Here is a 16337-nt window from a genome sequence, read left to right as displayed (position 1 = left end):
TAAATCATATGCTGTTTATTGTAAGTTGTAATCTACCCAGCTTGTATTGAATACGCCTTTATAGTGCATCTATTAAAACGAGACCACTGCAGGAGGAAACAACCTTCAATGGTGTTAAGTATTTGTTATTACTTCTGGCTTGGCCATAAATAAACTGAACACAAAGGGTAGCGTGTGCTTGGAGTACTTAGTTTAAACAAAACAAAAACGGTTTTCAAATTAAAATAAGGTATTTTTTTATGAAAACTACAGAAATGTTGCAGATGCCCTTAATACATCTTGTAACACCTTTTCAGTCATTTTAAAACCCCGGATCCCAAGAGATCACTTGCTGCTTTTCCACTTCTTTGAAGCACACCAACTCATCTCCAGGCTCAAAGTCGATGTCGCCGTCCAGACTCACACCACAGTCCATGCCGGTCTTCACTGACTGCACATCATCCTTGTGATGCTTTAGTGTTGTAAGAGAGCCTGGAATGGAACAGTACGTGTATGAAACGGATTTAAAAAAAAAAAAAAGCCAACAACAATATTCATTTTTCTTGTCCTCATGTAGAACTTCTGTATGATCAGCAGTGCTGAGAGGCATCTGTTATTATGCACAAATAAATAACAGCACAGTGCACTGGTAACCAGTCCAGGCCAGTACAAAATCAGCTCAATTTCTCCTACAGGTCTACGTACACAAGTATACACTACAAACCAGCGTCTGTGTACATACAGTGCATCTGGAGAGTATTCACAGCACATCACTTTTTCCACATTTTGTTATGTTACAGCCTTATTTAAAAATGGATTAAATTCATTTTTGTCCTCAGAATTCTACACACAACACCCCATAATGACAACGTGAAAAAAGTTTACTTGAGATTTTTGCAAATTTATTAAAAATAAAAAAATTGAGAAAGCACATGTACATAAGTATTCACAGCCTTTACCATGAAGCTCCAAATTGAGCTCAGGTGCATCCTGTTTCCCCTGATCATCCTTGAGATGTTTAATTGGAGTCCACGTGTGGTAAATTCAGCTGATAGGACATGATATGGAAAGGCACACACCTGTCTATAGAAGGTCCCACAGTTAACAGTTCATGTCAGAGCACAAACCAAGCATGAAGTCAAAGGAATTGTCTGTAGACCTCCGAGACAGGATTGTCTCGAGGCACAAATCTGGGGAAGGTTACAGAAAACTTTTTGCTGCTTTGAAGGTCCTAATGAGCACAGTGGCCTCCATCATCCGTAAGTGGAAGAAGTTCGAAACCACCAGGACTCTTCCTAGAGCAGGCCGGCCATCTAAACTGAGTGATCGGGGGAGAAGGGCCTTAGTCAGGGAGGTGACCAGGAACCCGATGGTCACTCTGTCAGAGCTCCAGAGGTCCTCTGTGGAGAGTGGAGAACCTTCCAGAAGGACAACCATCTCTGCAGCAATCCACCAATCAGGCCTGTATGGTAGAGTGGCCAGACGAAAGCCACTCCTTAGTAAAAGGCACATGGCAGCCTACATGGAGTTTGCCAAAAGGCACCTCAAGGACTCTCAGACCATGAGAAACAAAATCCTCTGGTCTGATGAGACAAAGATTGAACTCTTTGGTGTGAATGCCAGGCGTCACGTTTGGAGGAAACCAGGCACCGCTCATCACCAGGCCAATACCATCCCTACAGTGAAGCAGGGTGGTGGCAGCATCATGCTGTGGGGATGTTTTTCAGCAGCAGGAACTGGGAGACTAGTCAGGAAAAAGGGAAAGATGAATGCAGCAATGTACAGAGACATCCTGGATGAAAACCTGCTCCAGAGCGCTCTTGACCTCAGACTGGGGCGACGGTTCATCTTTCAGCAGGACAACAACCCTAAGCACACAGCCAAGATATCAAAGGAGTGGCTTCAGGACAACTCTGTGAATGTATTTGAGTGGCCCAGACTTGAATCCGATTGAACATCTCTGGAGAGATCTTAAAATGGCTGTGCACCGACGCTTCCCATCCAACCTGATGGAGCTTGAGAGGTGCTGCAAAGAGGAATGGGCAAAACTGGCCAAGGATAGGTGTGCCAAGCTTGTGGCATCATATTCAAAAAGACTTGAGGCTGTAATTGCTGCCAAAGGTGCATCGACAAAGTATTGAGCAAAGGCTGTGAATACTTATGTACATGTGACTTCTCAGTTTTTTATTTTTAATAAATTTGCAGAAACCTCAAGTAAACTTTTTTCTTGTTGTCATTATGGGGTGTTGTGTGTAGAGTTCTGAGGAAAAAAATTAATTTAATCCATTTTGGAATAAGGCTGTAACATAACAAAATGTGGAAAAAGTGATGCGCTGTGAATACTTTCCAGTTGCACTGTAATTAGAAAAATGCATAAACACACACACTATTTGTAATTATGCAAATCGGTAACACTTTAGGTACTGCAAAAATGTATCTATTACTCCACTACTCTTGTGTAACACAATGTTTGGTGTTAATTATGCTTATAATGCATCAGTAAAATGGCATGGCCTATTAAGTGCATTTGATATGAATATGAAGGATTAGCAGGTCGACTACTGAAGTATCCAATATCAAATGAGATTGGTCTCATGTAAGCAACTTCGGACTGCTCTAAACTGACATTTTTTTTTTTAGTAGGCCACATTGCAAAGATGAATGAACACTTTACTTATGCTTTATAAGTTCAAATACACCAAAACAAAAAACCTTTATTCACGTCTTGTTGCATAACAATCTGCAGGCATGCGAGTAAGCGAGGTGTTTTTGCAATACCTAAACTAAAGCGTTACCTCCAGCTCTAAAGGCCATTTCGATTTCCTGCTAGACTGTTTATTCAGTTAGAGCAGAGACGCCAAGGAGGTGCTTCTGGACTGGAGAGATCGGAGCAGGTGAGACATTTGAACTGATAAAGAACAATGGAGGGTCTTGAGAGACAGCGATGCTTCTGTTGCTTCACAGGATTTTAGCAAATGCCACCATTTTAAAATTACATAAGACGTCAGAGGAAAATACACCAGGAATCATGAGGATGTCATTCAACTTCCAGACAATAAAATAAGAAATGGATAGAAGTAAAAAGACCGAATGAATATCGTATAATTTCTAGAACAATGTGGGACATTTTTTTCTGATAAAACAATAGTATAATATTATAGTAATAAGCAATTCAATTTTGCTTAAAAATCACATAGAACTTGTTCATAATCATTATTTTCCTGCACATATCCATATATAAGAAAAAGTAATACAATTAAACTTAAAAAACGGATATAGCTGGGACTTGAGCCACGATGCTTCTGACATGCAGTGTATTTTGCACTGCTGTAGACAAGCACTGTGAAATGTGAAACATCACCATGGCTGTCTTTGAGGTTTCCACAGGTAGTCCGTCCACTTTTTTGTGTGCCTTGGGGCCATGTGACTGGTCCATTCCTGAAAACGGTTAGTCTTTAAGGTGCCTGCACATAGCCAGGAATGTCTCGTCAGTCAACTTGGCACATGTAGTTTTATGTAAACACTATATATATTGTGGCGGATGGCTGGGGCCCGTGCTCGGCCGGGATGCCCCTTCAGTATATGCCCCCCCCCCGGGACGTTAGATGGCAACCCACCCTAGATTACAGCGGTGCCTCGGACTCCCACAGGGCTTCATGGGTGTTGCAGTTTGGTGCAGCCCTGTTGGGATCCGCAGGTGCCGACAGAGGGTGCTGCAGCAGGAGCTTCTGAGCCCTTAAGGGCAGTGCAGCCGGAAATGAGTCCTCAAGCACCGAGAGCACTTCTGGGTGCCTTATAAAAGAAGCCAGAGTCTGGAGGAGGGAGACAAAGCTGCCAGGGAGGAGTGGAGGATTTAAAGGAGAACATTTGTGCTTGTGCTTTTGTGTGTTTGTGGGTACGGGGAAGACGTAGCCTACAGATGAATAAAAATAAGAAGTTTATTTATTTTACGTGTGCCTCCGGTGTCAGTCTGTGTCGGTGCTCATATAGCACCTTGTTACAATATTATATATACACTGCTCACAAAAATTAAAGGAACACTTTAAAGAAACACATTAGATACATCAGATCTCAATATGAAGTTGGATATCTATACAAATAACGACAGGGCAATGTCTTAGGAACAAAAGGATGCCAAGTCTTTTAATGGAAATAAAAGTTTTCTGCCTACAGAGGGCTCAATTGTGTAGACACCCTAAAATCAGAGTGAAATGAAGATGTGGCAGGCTAGTCCATTTTTTCAAAAACTTAATTTCTGCTACTCAAAATGCTTTTCAGTATCTTGTGTGGCCCCCACAAGCTTGTATGCATGCTTGACAACGTCGGGCATGCTCCTAATGAGACGACGGATGGTGTCTTGTGGCATTTCCTCCCAGATCTGTATGAGGGCATCCCTGAGCTGTTGTACAGTCTGAGGAGCAACCTGGCGGCGCCTAATGGACCGAAACATAATGTCCCACAGATGTTCTATTGGGTTTAAGTCAGGGGATCGTGAAGGCCATTCAATTGTTTCAATTCCTTCATCCTCCAGGTACTGCCTGCATACTCTTGCCACATGAGGCCGGGCATTGTCGTGCATTAGGAGGAAACCAGGACCTACTGCACCAGCGTAGGGTCTGACAATGGGTTCAAGGATTTCATCTCGATACCTTATGGCAGTCAGAGCACCATTTCCTACGCAGTAGATGTCTGTGCGTCCCTCCATGGATATGCCTCCCCAGACCATCACTGACCCACCACCAAACCTGTCATGTTGAACGACGCTGCAGGCAGCATATCGCTCTCCTTGTCTTCTCCAGACTCTTTCACGCCTATCACAGCTGCTCAGGGTGAACCTGCTCTCGTCTGTAAAAGTACAGGGCCAGTGGCGGACTTGCCAATTCTGGTGTTCTTGAGCAAATGCCAGTCGAGCGTCCACGGTGCTGGGCAGTGAGCACAGGGCCCACTACAGGACGCCGGGCCCTCAGGCCATCTTCATGAAGTCTGTTCCTGATTGTTTGGGTAGAGACATTCACACCAGTGGCCCTCTGGAGGTCATTCTGTAGGGCACGAGCAGTGCTCAGCCTGTTCCGCCTTGCACAAAGGAGCAGGTATCGGTCCTGCTGATGGGTTGAGGACCTTCTACGGCCCTGTCCAGCTCTCCGAGAATAACAGCCAGTCTCCTGAAATCTCCTCCATGTTCTGGAGATTGTGCTGGGAGACACATTAAACCTTCTTGCTGCAGCACGTGTGGATGTGCCATCCTGGAGAAGTTGGACAACCTGTGCAACTTCTGTAGGGTTAAGGAATCGCCTCATACTGCCAGTAGAGATAATTACTCAAGCCAAAACTAGCACGAGTGGAAAACCAGCCAAAAAAAATCAAGAGGGAGAAACTTGAAATGACCTCCACATGTAAAACCAGTCCTGTTTTGAGGGTTTTCTAATTGTTGCCACTTTAGTGCACCTGTCGTTAAGTCCATGAACACCAATACAGCTGAAAGTGATTAACAATGACCTCAGCTGCTTAACCAACCAGAAAATTATCAGACAGGTTTAATTGATTTCATGCCAGGCCCAATAAAAAAAAGTGTTCTTTTAATTTTTGTGAGCAGTGTATATATATAGTAGTGTACATTCAAATATCGTCATAAACAACAAACAAACTTTTTCCTAAAAGTTAAAATACATATGAATGGAAATGTAATACGCATTATCTACAGATAGAAAAGAAGAATTTGACCCTTGGATTTTTTTTTTTTTTTAATCCCGTTATTTCTTCATAGCATCAAATCAATTTTGCCCCAAAATGACAGTCAGATATAGATAAAATGTATACATTTTTGAGACAGATCATAAAATAAATGTCTTTGTGATCGTCATTTCATGTCTGAATGTGCCTACCTGACGGCCACCATTTATATCGTCGCAACAGTTCAAAAAAAAGCTTTGGTCTTTTTACACTGCAGGCTTGACATGAGCTCTCCACATTATTACCGTATATACTGTACTTGTGTATAAGTCGGGTCTTGAAATCCGAAATATCGATCATTAAATCAGACCCTGACTTATAATTTAAAACCAGCTTCATATTTTCTTTTGATCGAATGCTCCATCGTAGATAAGGGATGCTCTGATGATAAAGGTGTATGAGAGTGTGAGATACAAAAAACACAAAACAGTACAAACGTCACTTCGGAATAGTTTGGGTATTATAGTGTGGTCATGTAGGCACAATACATAGAAAGAAAAAAAAAAAAAGGCCGTGTGCTCCGTGGTTACTCTCTCAGGTGGGTGTTAGCATATCATCATCTATTGTACCAATGCGTGTTTTCCGCATTCAACTTATATGACCGACATTATAAAATACCGGAAATTACACAGCAAAATTAAGTCCCAACTTATCCACGGGAGAACTTAAAGGTGAGTATATACGGTATCAATAAAATAAATGTAAAGAAACAGTTGATTTTTGTCATAAAAAAGTTTGTCAGTTGTATGTTGAGGGCCTGAGCCTATCCTGGCAACATCAGAAACAAAGCTGGAGCCAACCTAGAAATTGCAGGGCCCTCTCACGCTCGCCCACACACAGTGACAATCTGAAAAAATTGCCTTAATTAGCCTAACCTGCAAGTCTTTTGAATCGCAGATGGAAAAACCAGAGTCGCCGGAAATAAATTCAAGCAGACATGAGGGGAACATGCAAACTCCACACAGACAATGATTAGCTGCAGGAGTCAAGCCTAGGACTCTTGGTCTGTGGGGGGGCAGCATTAACCATTGTGCCACCCTATTTATGCGAAAATATGCACTGATTTACTTTAGTAGCAATCATATTGCAGGCATCTTCTCACAAAAATGGCCCTGTGCAGGTAGAATTTCATGGATTAGTATTCTGATGGCAACGTTAGGAAAATGTAACTAAGACTTTTCTTGATGTAGAAGAGACAAATTAATAATATTATAATTATTTTTATTATTATTAAATAATAATAGTAATTGTTAGTGATAGGATAATAAAACCAATTTAAAATGATGTTATATAAAAAGCCTGTTCCTAAATTTAAAGTTCAGAACAGAAAACCGATCATTTCAAATGATTACTATTGCCGTATATTGTTGTAAAAAGCTTTATATTTTTTTTAAAACTCTTGGGTTGTGATAAGTTAGGAAGTTATCTTGGCTTTATTAGGTTTTACGGAACAGAAACATTTTGAAAGAATGTTTGAAATAGACCTGATGGCGTTTTATTTGAAGCTACAATGTTTATGTACTAACAAGACTTTAATAGCGGCAGATGTCATAGTTAAAGTAAAAACCCCCACCACCCCCCAACACACACACCCCATTATGAACACACTCGGTTACCTTTCCATATTTCATCTCCACTTCGCAGCAGTTTAAACTTCATCTTCCTTTCTAGATGACCCTTCTGTACTCGACAGCCTGCCACTTGCACTTTTTTCTTCCCCACAGTTACATTGAAAATTGCCAGAACTGAAGCTTTTCCTGTGAGTGATGCAAGACACAAGGGTTAGAATGGGAGTGTAGAATGCTGGGAAATGTCCTTGACCAAGTGAGGTTTACACATGCTGTGCAGTCACTAAACATAACAAGAAAAATAAATGCAGCAGCCACCATAATGAGTCCAAAATGAAATTTTTAAAAACATGCTTTTCATGATTTACAATATAACAACATTTCTGTAAAATATATATTATCTGACTTTAGTATATGAATACTCGGTTTAAATATAAACGATTTAGAGTTTCAAAATTATGTCAAACAGAGAAGAAGATGAGATGAGATGAGCCCAGAGACATACAGGAACATTCACAAACCTTCTTAAAACAATACTCCACCCAAAAATGATATTTTTTAAATTAGTTACTTACCCCATGTTGTTTATTTGGATGGTAGAGAAAAAAGCTTTGAGAGAAAAAAGTCTATAATAAAATATATAATGAATACTGTATATATAATGAAATTTGTCACTATGGGCTTGAATTCTATACTTTTTTTTTCTCCAATATGTATGAAAACACAGAATTAAACATTTATTCTCAGCCATCACTACAAAACTACATGGGGTCAGTAACATATGAGAAAAAAAAAAAAATTTGGTTGCAGTATTCCTTTAATCCGAATCTGCACTAGCTACATGGCAGGGAACAGTCCATTCACAGTCAGAGGAGGACAATTTAAACTACCCTGAATGTCTTACGGGACTTAAATTGACTTAAAAATTCCAAATATACCCAAGCAGAGATTAAGAAAAATTTGCTTTGAAAAGTAAATCTAGCAGTGTTGGATTTGGATGTCCCCATTTTTTATATAAATACATGTACTCAAGAAAAACAGGTAAATGTAATATGGAATTTATAATAAGAAGTGACCGCTGGCCATTGGAATCAATGGTATCTCACAAGCAGTCCCAAACTGTTTCAAGCCTGCACAGCTTTTTGTGCACATGTGTGCCGCGTAAGGATGACCATACCCAAGTTTAAAGCAGGTGTCCTGATAGATGGACTCACTTTGCTTGGCTTGTGGGGAAGTAACGGTTTAAGAAGTTCAATATCAGCTTTTTTCCGTTTAAGTGATTTAGTCGTCTTTGTTTAAGTGTTTTTGTTTTTTGGAATATGTGTATAGGTCTTTTGCGTTTTGTTTAAGAGCTACAGAATGGAAGAAGGTGTAGCAATGAAAACCATTTCCCAACTTGGCAATTGAAGAAGAGGGAGAATAGCTGAGTGAGAAAAAAACTTTCCTTTTATAAAGTAGGCAACTACAGTTGAATAAGGGTATGCCTACTGATCAGTTTTGATCCGTGGTTGTGGATATGAAGGGACAAATGTACAAGATGACTCAGACATGTGCAAACTCTGCTATATACAGTTTACTCCAAAGATTATTTAAATTCAGCATAAGTAATAAACTGTTAGAACAAAACAGAAAAATAAATTATGAGAAAGGCTGTTGGTTGTAGTAGCGTTTTTGCCCACCACATCACCGTTAGCACCTATCAGCTACTGTGTTGCCAATAAACATACATTTATCCCAGGAAATGCACTATTCAAACTGCAACTTTTAGTATAGGACAATATCTATCTATCTACACACACACATATACATATATATACATATATACATACATACACATACATACATATAGCATATCTATATATACACATATATATACACATATATATATATACACATATATATATATATATATACATATACATATATATACATATACATATACATATACATATATATATATATATATATATATATATATATATATATATATATATATTTATATATATCTATATATATTTCTGCAGTGGGCTGGTGCCCTGCCTGGGGTTTGTTCCTGCCTTGCGCCCTGTGTTGGCTGGGATTGGCTCCAGCAGCCCCCATGACCCTGTGTTAGGATATAGCGGGTTGGATAATGGATGGATAGACAATATATAATATAAAAAATATAATATATATTATATATACACACACACACACACTGCACAAAAGAATTAAAGGAACACTTTATAATCAGAGTATAGCATTAAGTCAATAAAACTTATGGGATATTAATCTGGTCAGTTAAGTAGCAGAGGGGGTTGTTAATCAGTTTCAGCTGCTGTGGTGTTAATGAAATTAACAACAGATGCACTAGAGGGGCAACAATGAGATGACCCCCAAAACAGGAATGGTTTAACAGGTGGAGGCCACTGACATTTTTCCCTCCTCATCTTTTCTGACTGTTTCTTCACTAGTTTTGCATTTGGCTACAGTCAGTGTCACTACTGGTAGCATGAGGCGATACCTGGACCCTACAGAGGTTGCACAGGTAGTCCAACTTCTCCAGGATGGCACATCAATACGCGTCATTGCCAGAAGGTTTGCTGTTTCTCCCTGCACAGTCTCAAGGGCATGGAAAAGATTCTAGGAGACAAGCAGTTACTCTAGAAGAGCTGGAGAGGGCCATAGAAGGTCCATAACCCATCAGCAGGACCAGTATCTGCTCCTTTGGGCAAGGAGGAACAGGATGAGCACTGCCAGAGCCCTACAAAATGACCTCCAGCAGGCCACTGGTGTGAATGTCTCTGACCAAACAACCAGAAAGACTTCATGAGGGTGACCCAAGGGCCCCATGTCCTCTAATGGGCCCTGAGCTCACTGCCCAGCAGCATGCAGCTTGATTGGCATTCGCCATAGAATACCAGAATTGGCAGATGCACCACTGGTGCCCTGTGCTTTTTACAGATGAAAGCAGGTTCACCCTGAGCACGTGACAGAAGTGAAAGGGTCTGGAGAAGCCATGGAGAACATTATGCTGCCTGTAACATCATTCAGCATGAGCAGTTTGGTGGTGGGTTAATGATTGTCTGGGGAGGCATATCCATGGAGGGTCACACAGACCGCTACAGGCTTGACAAAGGCACCTTGGCTGCCATTAGGTATCAGGATGAAATCCTTGGACCCATTGTCAGACCCTATGCTGGTACAGTGGCTCCTGGTGCACGACAATTCCTGGCCTCATGTGGTGAGAGTATGCAGGCAGTTCCTGGAGGATGAAGGAATTGATATCATTGACTGGCCACCACACTTTCCTGACCTAAATCCAATAGAACACCTCTGGGACATTATGTTTTGGTCCATCCAATGCCACCAGGTTGCACCTCAGACTCTCCAGGAGCTCAGTGAGGCCCTGGTCCAGATCTGGGAGGAGATCCCCCACAACACCATCTGTCATCTCATTAGAAGCATGCACCGATGTTGTCAGGCATGTATACAAGAACACAGGGGCCATACAAAGTGCTGCGTATAATTTTGAGTTGCTGCAATTAAATTTTGGCAAAATGGACTAGCCTGCCACATAATTTTTTCACTCTGATTTTTGGGGCGCCTTTGAATTCAGGGCTCTGTAGATTGATCATTTTCATTTCCATCAAACGATGTGGCATCCTTTCGCTCCTAACACATTACCCAGTTTATATCAGTATAGATATCCAGGAGGATTTCTTTTTCCCATTGAGATCTGATGTGTTTTCAAAGTGTTCCTTTAATTTTTTGAGCAGTTTATATATATATATATATATATATATATATATATATATATATATATATATATATATATATATATATATATATATATATATATATATATCAAAATAACCGCGCCTCGCAGCGGAGAAGTAGTGTGTTAAAGAAGTAATGAAAAAGAAAAGGAAACATTGTAATAATAACGTAACATGATTGACAGTGTCATGAGTGTTGCTGTCATATATATGCCTGCCTAAATAAGTCACGCTTCGCTCTTACTTTTTACCGCTCATTTAATCATGGCTAGTGGCGGAAAAATTATAAAATGGAACGAGGATTACACTGAGTATGGCTTTACCAAAACAATTATTGATGGCAAATCAATTATTCATAAAGCTTGTAATGGTGATCTGTTTTTCTGTGTTAACCTCATATTTTTTCATACTTCTTCTCAAACTAAGGTGGTGCGAGAGTAAAATGAATAGGGTTGCGCTGATCAAAGTAATCGGTGTACCAGGAAATCATGCATTGACAAAAGTTCCCCTTTGCTTGTAATGCAAAGTGTGATTAAATGCATTATTTTTAACGCTTATGGAGCACATGCATCAAGCTTCTCAGCTGTGCCTGTGCTAAGAAAAGGAAAGATTTTAAAAATAACGTAACACGCATTGTCAATGTAACCTTTTGTAAGTAGTGCCTGGAGGATTCAGTGTGGAGAAACTCTAGAGACAGCGTGTGTATTAACTTGTGGAGTTTTCTGTGAGTATTTGGTGGCAGTGTGACGAAGTTGCTTCCGCAAGACCGCGTTAGCCACGGAGCGCAGCTCAGAGCAAAATGAGGTAAATGAGAGGGGAGATGATGACGTGACGCCCCCACCCGCCTTGACTGTCAATCCCCCACAAACACAGTCTCTCGGAATTTGCATAAGCACACCCCTTCACCTACAATTTTAACTTAGTTACAAAGTGATCAAAACTCTCGTTTATATCCTGTGTCCTCTCATTAAACTTGTATCCCCATTACCCGTGGGCATGAGAAACGCCAGCGGCAGCCTGTCTATGAACTTAATTTAAAGTTTAGGTTTACACCTTGCTTTCTTTCCGAGGTAGCAGCACTCATGAATATGGTAGTATATGTCACTCGCTCACTTCTTATTGTTTCGCTGCCTTCTCAATTGTATAATGCATGTTTTCTTCAGCGCTTTTTGGAGGTCTTCCTGGTTTCCTACGCACTGCGTTGACAGTCAGTTCACGTGATTACGTGGGAGGCGTGATGATGTCACACCTAAACTCCCCCACGGCTTTCGAGCTCAACTCCATTACAGTAAATGGAGAAAATACCTTCCAGTTATGACCATTACACGTAGAATTTCGAAATGAAACCTGCCCAACTTTTGTAAGTAAGCTGTAAGGAATGAGCCTGCCAAATTTCAACCTTCTACCCATACGGGAACTCGGAGAATTAGTGATGAGTGAGTGAGTGAGTGAGTGAGTGAGTGAGTGAGGGCTTTGCCTTTTATTAGTATAGATATAAAATCCAACGTCTATCTGTCTGTATGTCTGTCCGCTTTTCACGAGAGAACTACTTAACAGATTTACATTGGGTTTTTTTCTATAATTTGCTTGAACATTCTGGTTGATTTTGCAAACTTCTCTCATCGCACTAAGTATCACAGTTTGCTTGCGGTACTGATTTATTTACGCAAATCCGAGAGACATGCAGTGGGCCAAGGGAATGGAGGGGGTGGCGGGGCCCTTCTCACTCACGTGCCAGCCTCAGGGTGTATCTTACCTCCGCTTATCTAGCGAATGAGAGAACTACTTAATAGATTTAAATCAGGTTTTTTCTATCATTTGCTTGCACATTCTGGTTGATTTTGCGACTTCTCTCATCGTGCTACGAATCATAGTTTGCTTGCAGGAGCGATATATTTGTGCTATTCTGAGACAGAGGCTGCAGACAGAGGGGAAGGGGAAGCGTGACATCAGGAGTGGGGATCCGGGCGGGGCCCTCCTCACTCACGCGCCACCCTCCGTTCGAGTCGCTCTACCTCTGCGATTTGGAGTGTACCTTGGCTCCGCTTAGCTAGTGACACCCGCTTGTTTATTGATGTTTAAAGTGTATCCTGTTTCACTACTACGTGGGTGGAGCTGCGGGGGATGGCTAGTATTTAATGAACAAACTTCTTAAACCTTTAATTATTATTTGTCTTGCCATGATAATGAGGAAAACATAAAAAGTATGTTTACCCTCATTGTTCGTTTGACTATAAACAACTTGCCCAATGCTTTATTGTCAAAAGAATGCTTGTGTTGAAAAGGAGGTGCAGCCTGGCTTGAATTTGACATTAAAAGGCTTCTATTTATAGGGGAGGAAAATCAAGCATCATAAAATATGTTTGTGAGCAATCAGATCTTCCATTTTGTTTGATTGAGTGATACAAAATCTATTTTAAAGTAAGGATATCTGCCTTGGTGCAGTATCTTTCTAAAGGAAGATCACTAATCAGCCAGTAAGAGAGAAAAAAAAAAAACCTAAATCCGTATAATAATTACATTCCATGTAATCATTAGTTCAAATGCACTCATCTCTGCTCAGCTTCCAGTGTCCTCATGTGTTTTGTATATTATGGTAACATGAACTGAATACAACTGAGATTGTGCTACTGCCTTAAAAAGACTGAACATAATATCCTCAAATTTATTTTTATGATGTAACCTTGCATTTTGTTAGCCTTCTAGAATACCTGCAACATGACCATGATATGTCAGCATAAACACCTAAATAATTAAGTTGAATATAAAACACACTTGCCTATTTCATTTTCTTCTACTGTTGGGGGCAATTTGTTACACAGTTCTTCTTTAAGATCGTCAATGAGTTTGTAGATGACCTTGTGCAGTTTAATTTGTATTCCTTTTTTTGCAGCTATCTGTTGTACAGCTTTGCTGACATCCACATTAAACCCGTACACAATGCCTAATATGAGGAGAAAGCAAAAATGAAAACTTTCACAATGTTAGACTTGAGAGATCAATGTAAATATCTTTTAAATATCTCTTCCTTCCAAAAGCTACAGTACCTGTGGACTGTGAACACTTGATAAGATATAAAGTCAATAAGAAAACTCTCTTCACCATGTATCTACTGTATTAACTCACCTTTCAAATCCTTACTAACATAACATTCTTAAACCTGCTTAATCCAAGTGATGGTCGCCAGGGCTCAGGACCTATCCTAGCAGCACAAGGTAGGAACCAGCCAAACACAGGGCCCACCTGCACACACACACACACACACTCAAATTTACACACCCACAGGGCCAATGTGGAGTTGTCAATTAACTTAACCTGAACTTCTTGAGGTTGCAAGTGAAGCACCCAGAGGAAAACCTACACAGGCGTGGGTAGAAAGTATAAACTCATTAGGTGTTGGATCAAAACTCATGAGATAATAGCACTAACAACAGTGTTGTTATATTTACCTAATTCTTTTATTGAAAAGTTTTTGAGTTTTTTTGGATATTAGTTATACTTGTTTGTTTAAATGCCTTAAGAGGCTTCATCCTAGCATAAATATTCATTTTTATCACAGTATTTGGGTGTCTAAAGATGTAGCTTGTTTTACTCAACTTCTTTATTATTAAAAAAATAATAAAGAAAAACAAGTGACATGTTTAGTTTTGTATCTTACATGGTCTATTAATAATGAAGGCCTAAAGGTGTTAATTTGTATTCATTTATTATCCACCATATTTGCTAAAATGTGAAATAAGGAAAAATAAAACATTGAAATTCAGCATTTTCTATCGGCATCAATAGATTAAGCTTTTAGAATAATATTTTTAAATTTAAAAAATGCATTTTTTTACTTTAGGCTGAGAAATAAGTATAAGCAGTAAAATAACTAATCTAGTTCTGTTCTTTTTTCCTCAGTTACACAGAGTAGTATTGTTTTGCACAATACCTGAGAAGGTTTCCGCAAGGTTAACATCATTTTCACTTATGTCTCCAACTGCAACATATACAACGTCGAGCTCACACTCCTCATCTGCATCATACGTGTCCAAAATATCCATTATCGCCTCCACTGATCCATCAACATCACCTGAGTTAAATAAAGAACATACTGATCAGGGACAACCCACACTTATATGAATGACTTTCCTAGTAAAATTATTCAGACTGCAGTTCACTTAATTCATGGCAAACAGTCCATATAATTTTAACTTGCATCCTTTAACCATACCATCCAAAGCCATGTAAACTGTCTAAAATACAACACACACTCTTGAGAGAAAACAGTGCCAATGTTATAATATTAATAAGCTTATGTTCTTCAGTATTCAAGCCTAGTCATCCATAACTAGAATGACAATATATTTGGAACAGGCATTTCATTTCAACTTCATACCATAAATCAGAACTTTCCTCTAACTCTTTACTTCCAGTTGTTCCTTTACCATCTTAAAATAGAATTCATGTCGGCTAGCATTCCACTTTGTTAATTTATGCAGAAATATAATAGCTAGGTGAAACTGTGTATATTCTAAACGGTAATGCATGATCAGCAAGGAGCCATTTACATTTACATTCTTGAAAATGTTTGGATTTTTCTAGCAAACCAAGACTAGCTCTACAAGCAACATTCATGAATGGTTGTCAGACTTCAGATCCTTAATATTAAATTGTAGTTTTTACAATTCAAAAATGCTTTATCAGAGATCATATATACAGTATATGTGTACAGACCTCCACCTGAAGGCACTTACGAAATAATCATTTTAATCAGCCTGAGTTAATCACACAGTGTACTCTTTACCAAGTGAGCAAAAAATTAATGGAACAGAAAAAGGGACTGTCATTGGAAAGCAGGGGCATCTGCTATTCTGCTAGCCATCAAAGTTTTATTTTGCTGGCATATTCTGGGCATGGCCAAGGCTGCTGGGGAGGTGAATGGCATGTGCTTGCTTGTGATCAAGGGGGAGTAGGAGAATAGCATTTACCTGCTTAAGGATTGAGATATTAATGATACAGAATTATTCTACATATTTAGAAGTTTTATTTATCCTCCATTTTTTTTTAAATTTGTTTTGTTACTTTTGTAACATTGAAATATATAAATAATACAAAATTGTACAAAATTGCTGACACTGCCCTCTCACTGCTTCTCATTCTTAGGAAAACACTTCCAGTTTCCCCCAAATTGAGCCATGTGATGGGATCTTTCAGTGCGGGGTGATAACAATTCATCCATTAAATTTCCAAACCTGCTTGTCCAGAACAGGGTGACAGAAATGTTGCAGCCTGTCCCAGCAAGTGTCACACCCACTGAAAC

General features: G+C 39.7%; 1 protein-coding gene across 2 annotated transcripts in view; it reads right to left on the bottom strand.

Annotated features, from left to right (window-relative positions):
• The window catches only part of mtif2 (mitochondrial translational initiation factor 2), a 45239-nt gene continuing 28902 nt past the window's right edge, over positions 1-16337 (bottom strand). The window contains exons 11-14 of one of the 2 annotated variants that reach the window (XM_039739020.1): positions 14967-15107; positions 13815-13979; positions 7326-7466; positions 1-471 (exon numbers count right to left, since the gene is read on the bottom strand). In XM_039739020.1, the coding sequence (XP_039594954.1) occupies positions 302-471; positions 7326-7466; positions 13815-13979; positions 14967-15107 (617 nt within the window). In that variant the 3' untranslated portion in view covers positions 1-301. The remainder of the gene's footprint in view (positions 472-7325; positions 7467-13814; positions 13980-14966; positions 15108-16337) is intronic. The other variant, XM_039739021.1, reaches the window with a different exon arrangement.

The sequence above is a fragment of the Polypterus senegalus genome, chromosome 16, assembly GCF_016835505.1.
Source record: "Polypterus senegalus isolate Bchr_013 chromosome 16, ASM1683550v1, whole genome shotgun sequence".
NCBI classification, from domain to species: domain Eukaryota; kingdom Metazoa; phylum Chordata; class Cladistia; order Polypteriformes; family Polypteridae; genus Polypterus; species Polypterus senegalus.
The sequence above is the reverse complement of the archived record's forward strand: the minus strand, read 5'-3'. Positions and strand labels throughout refer to the sequence as shown.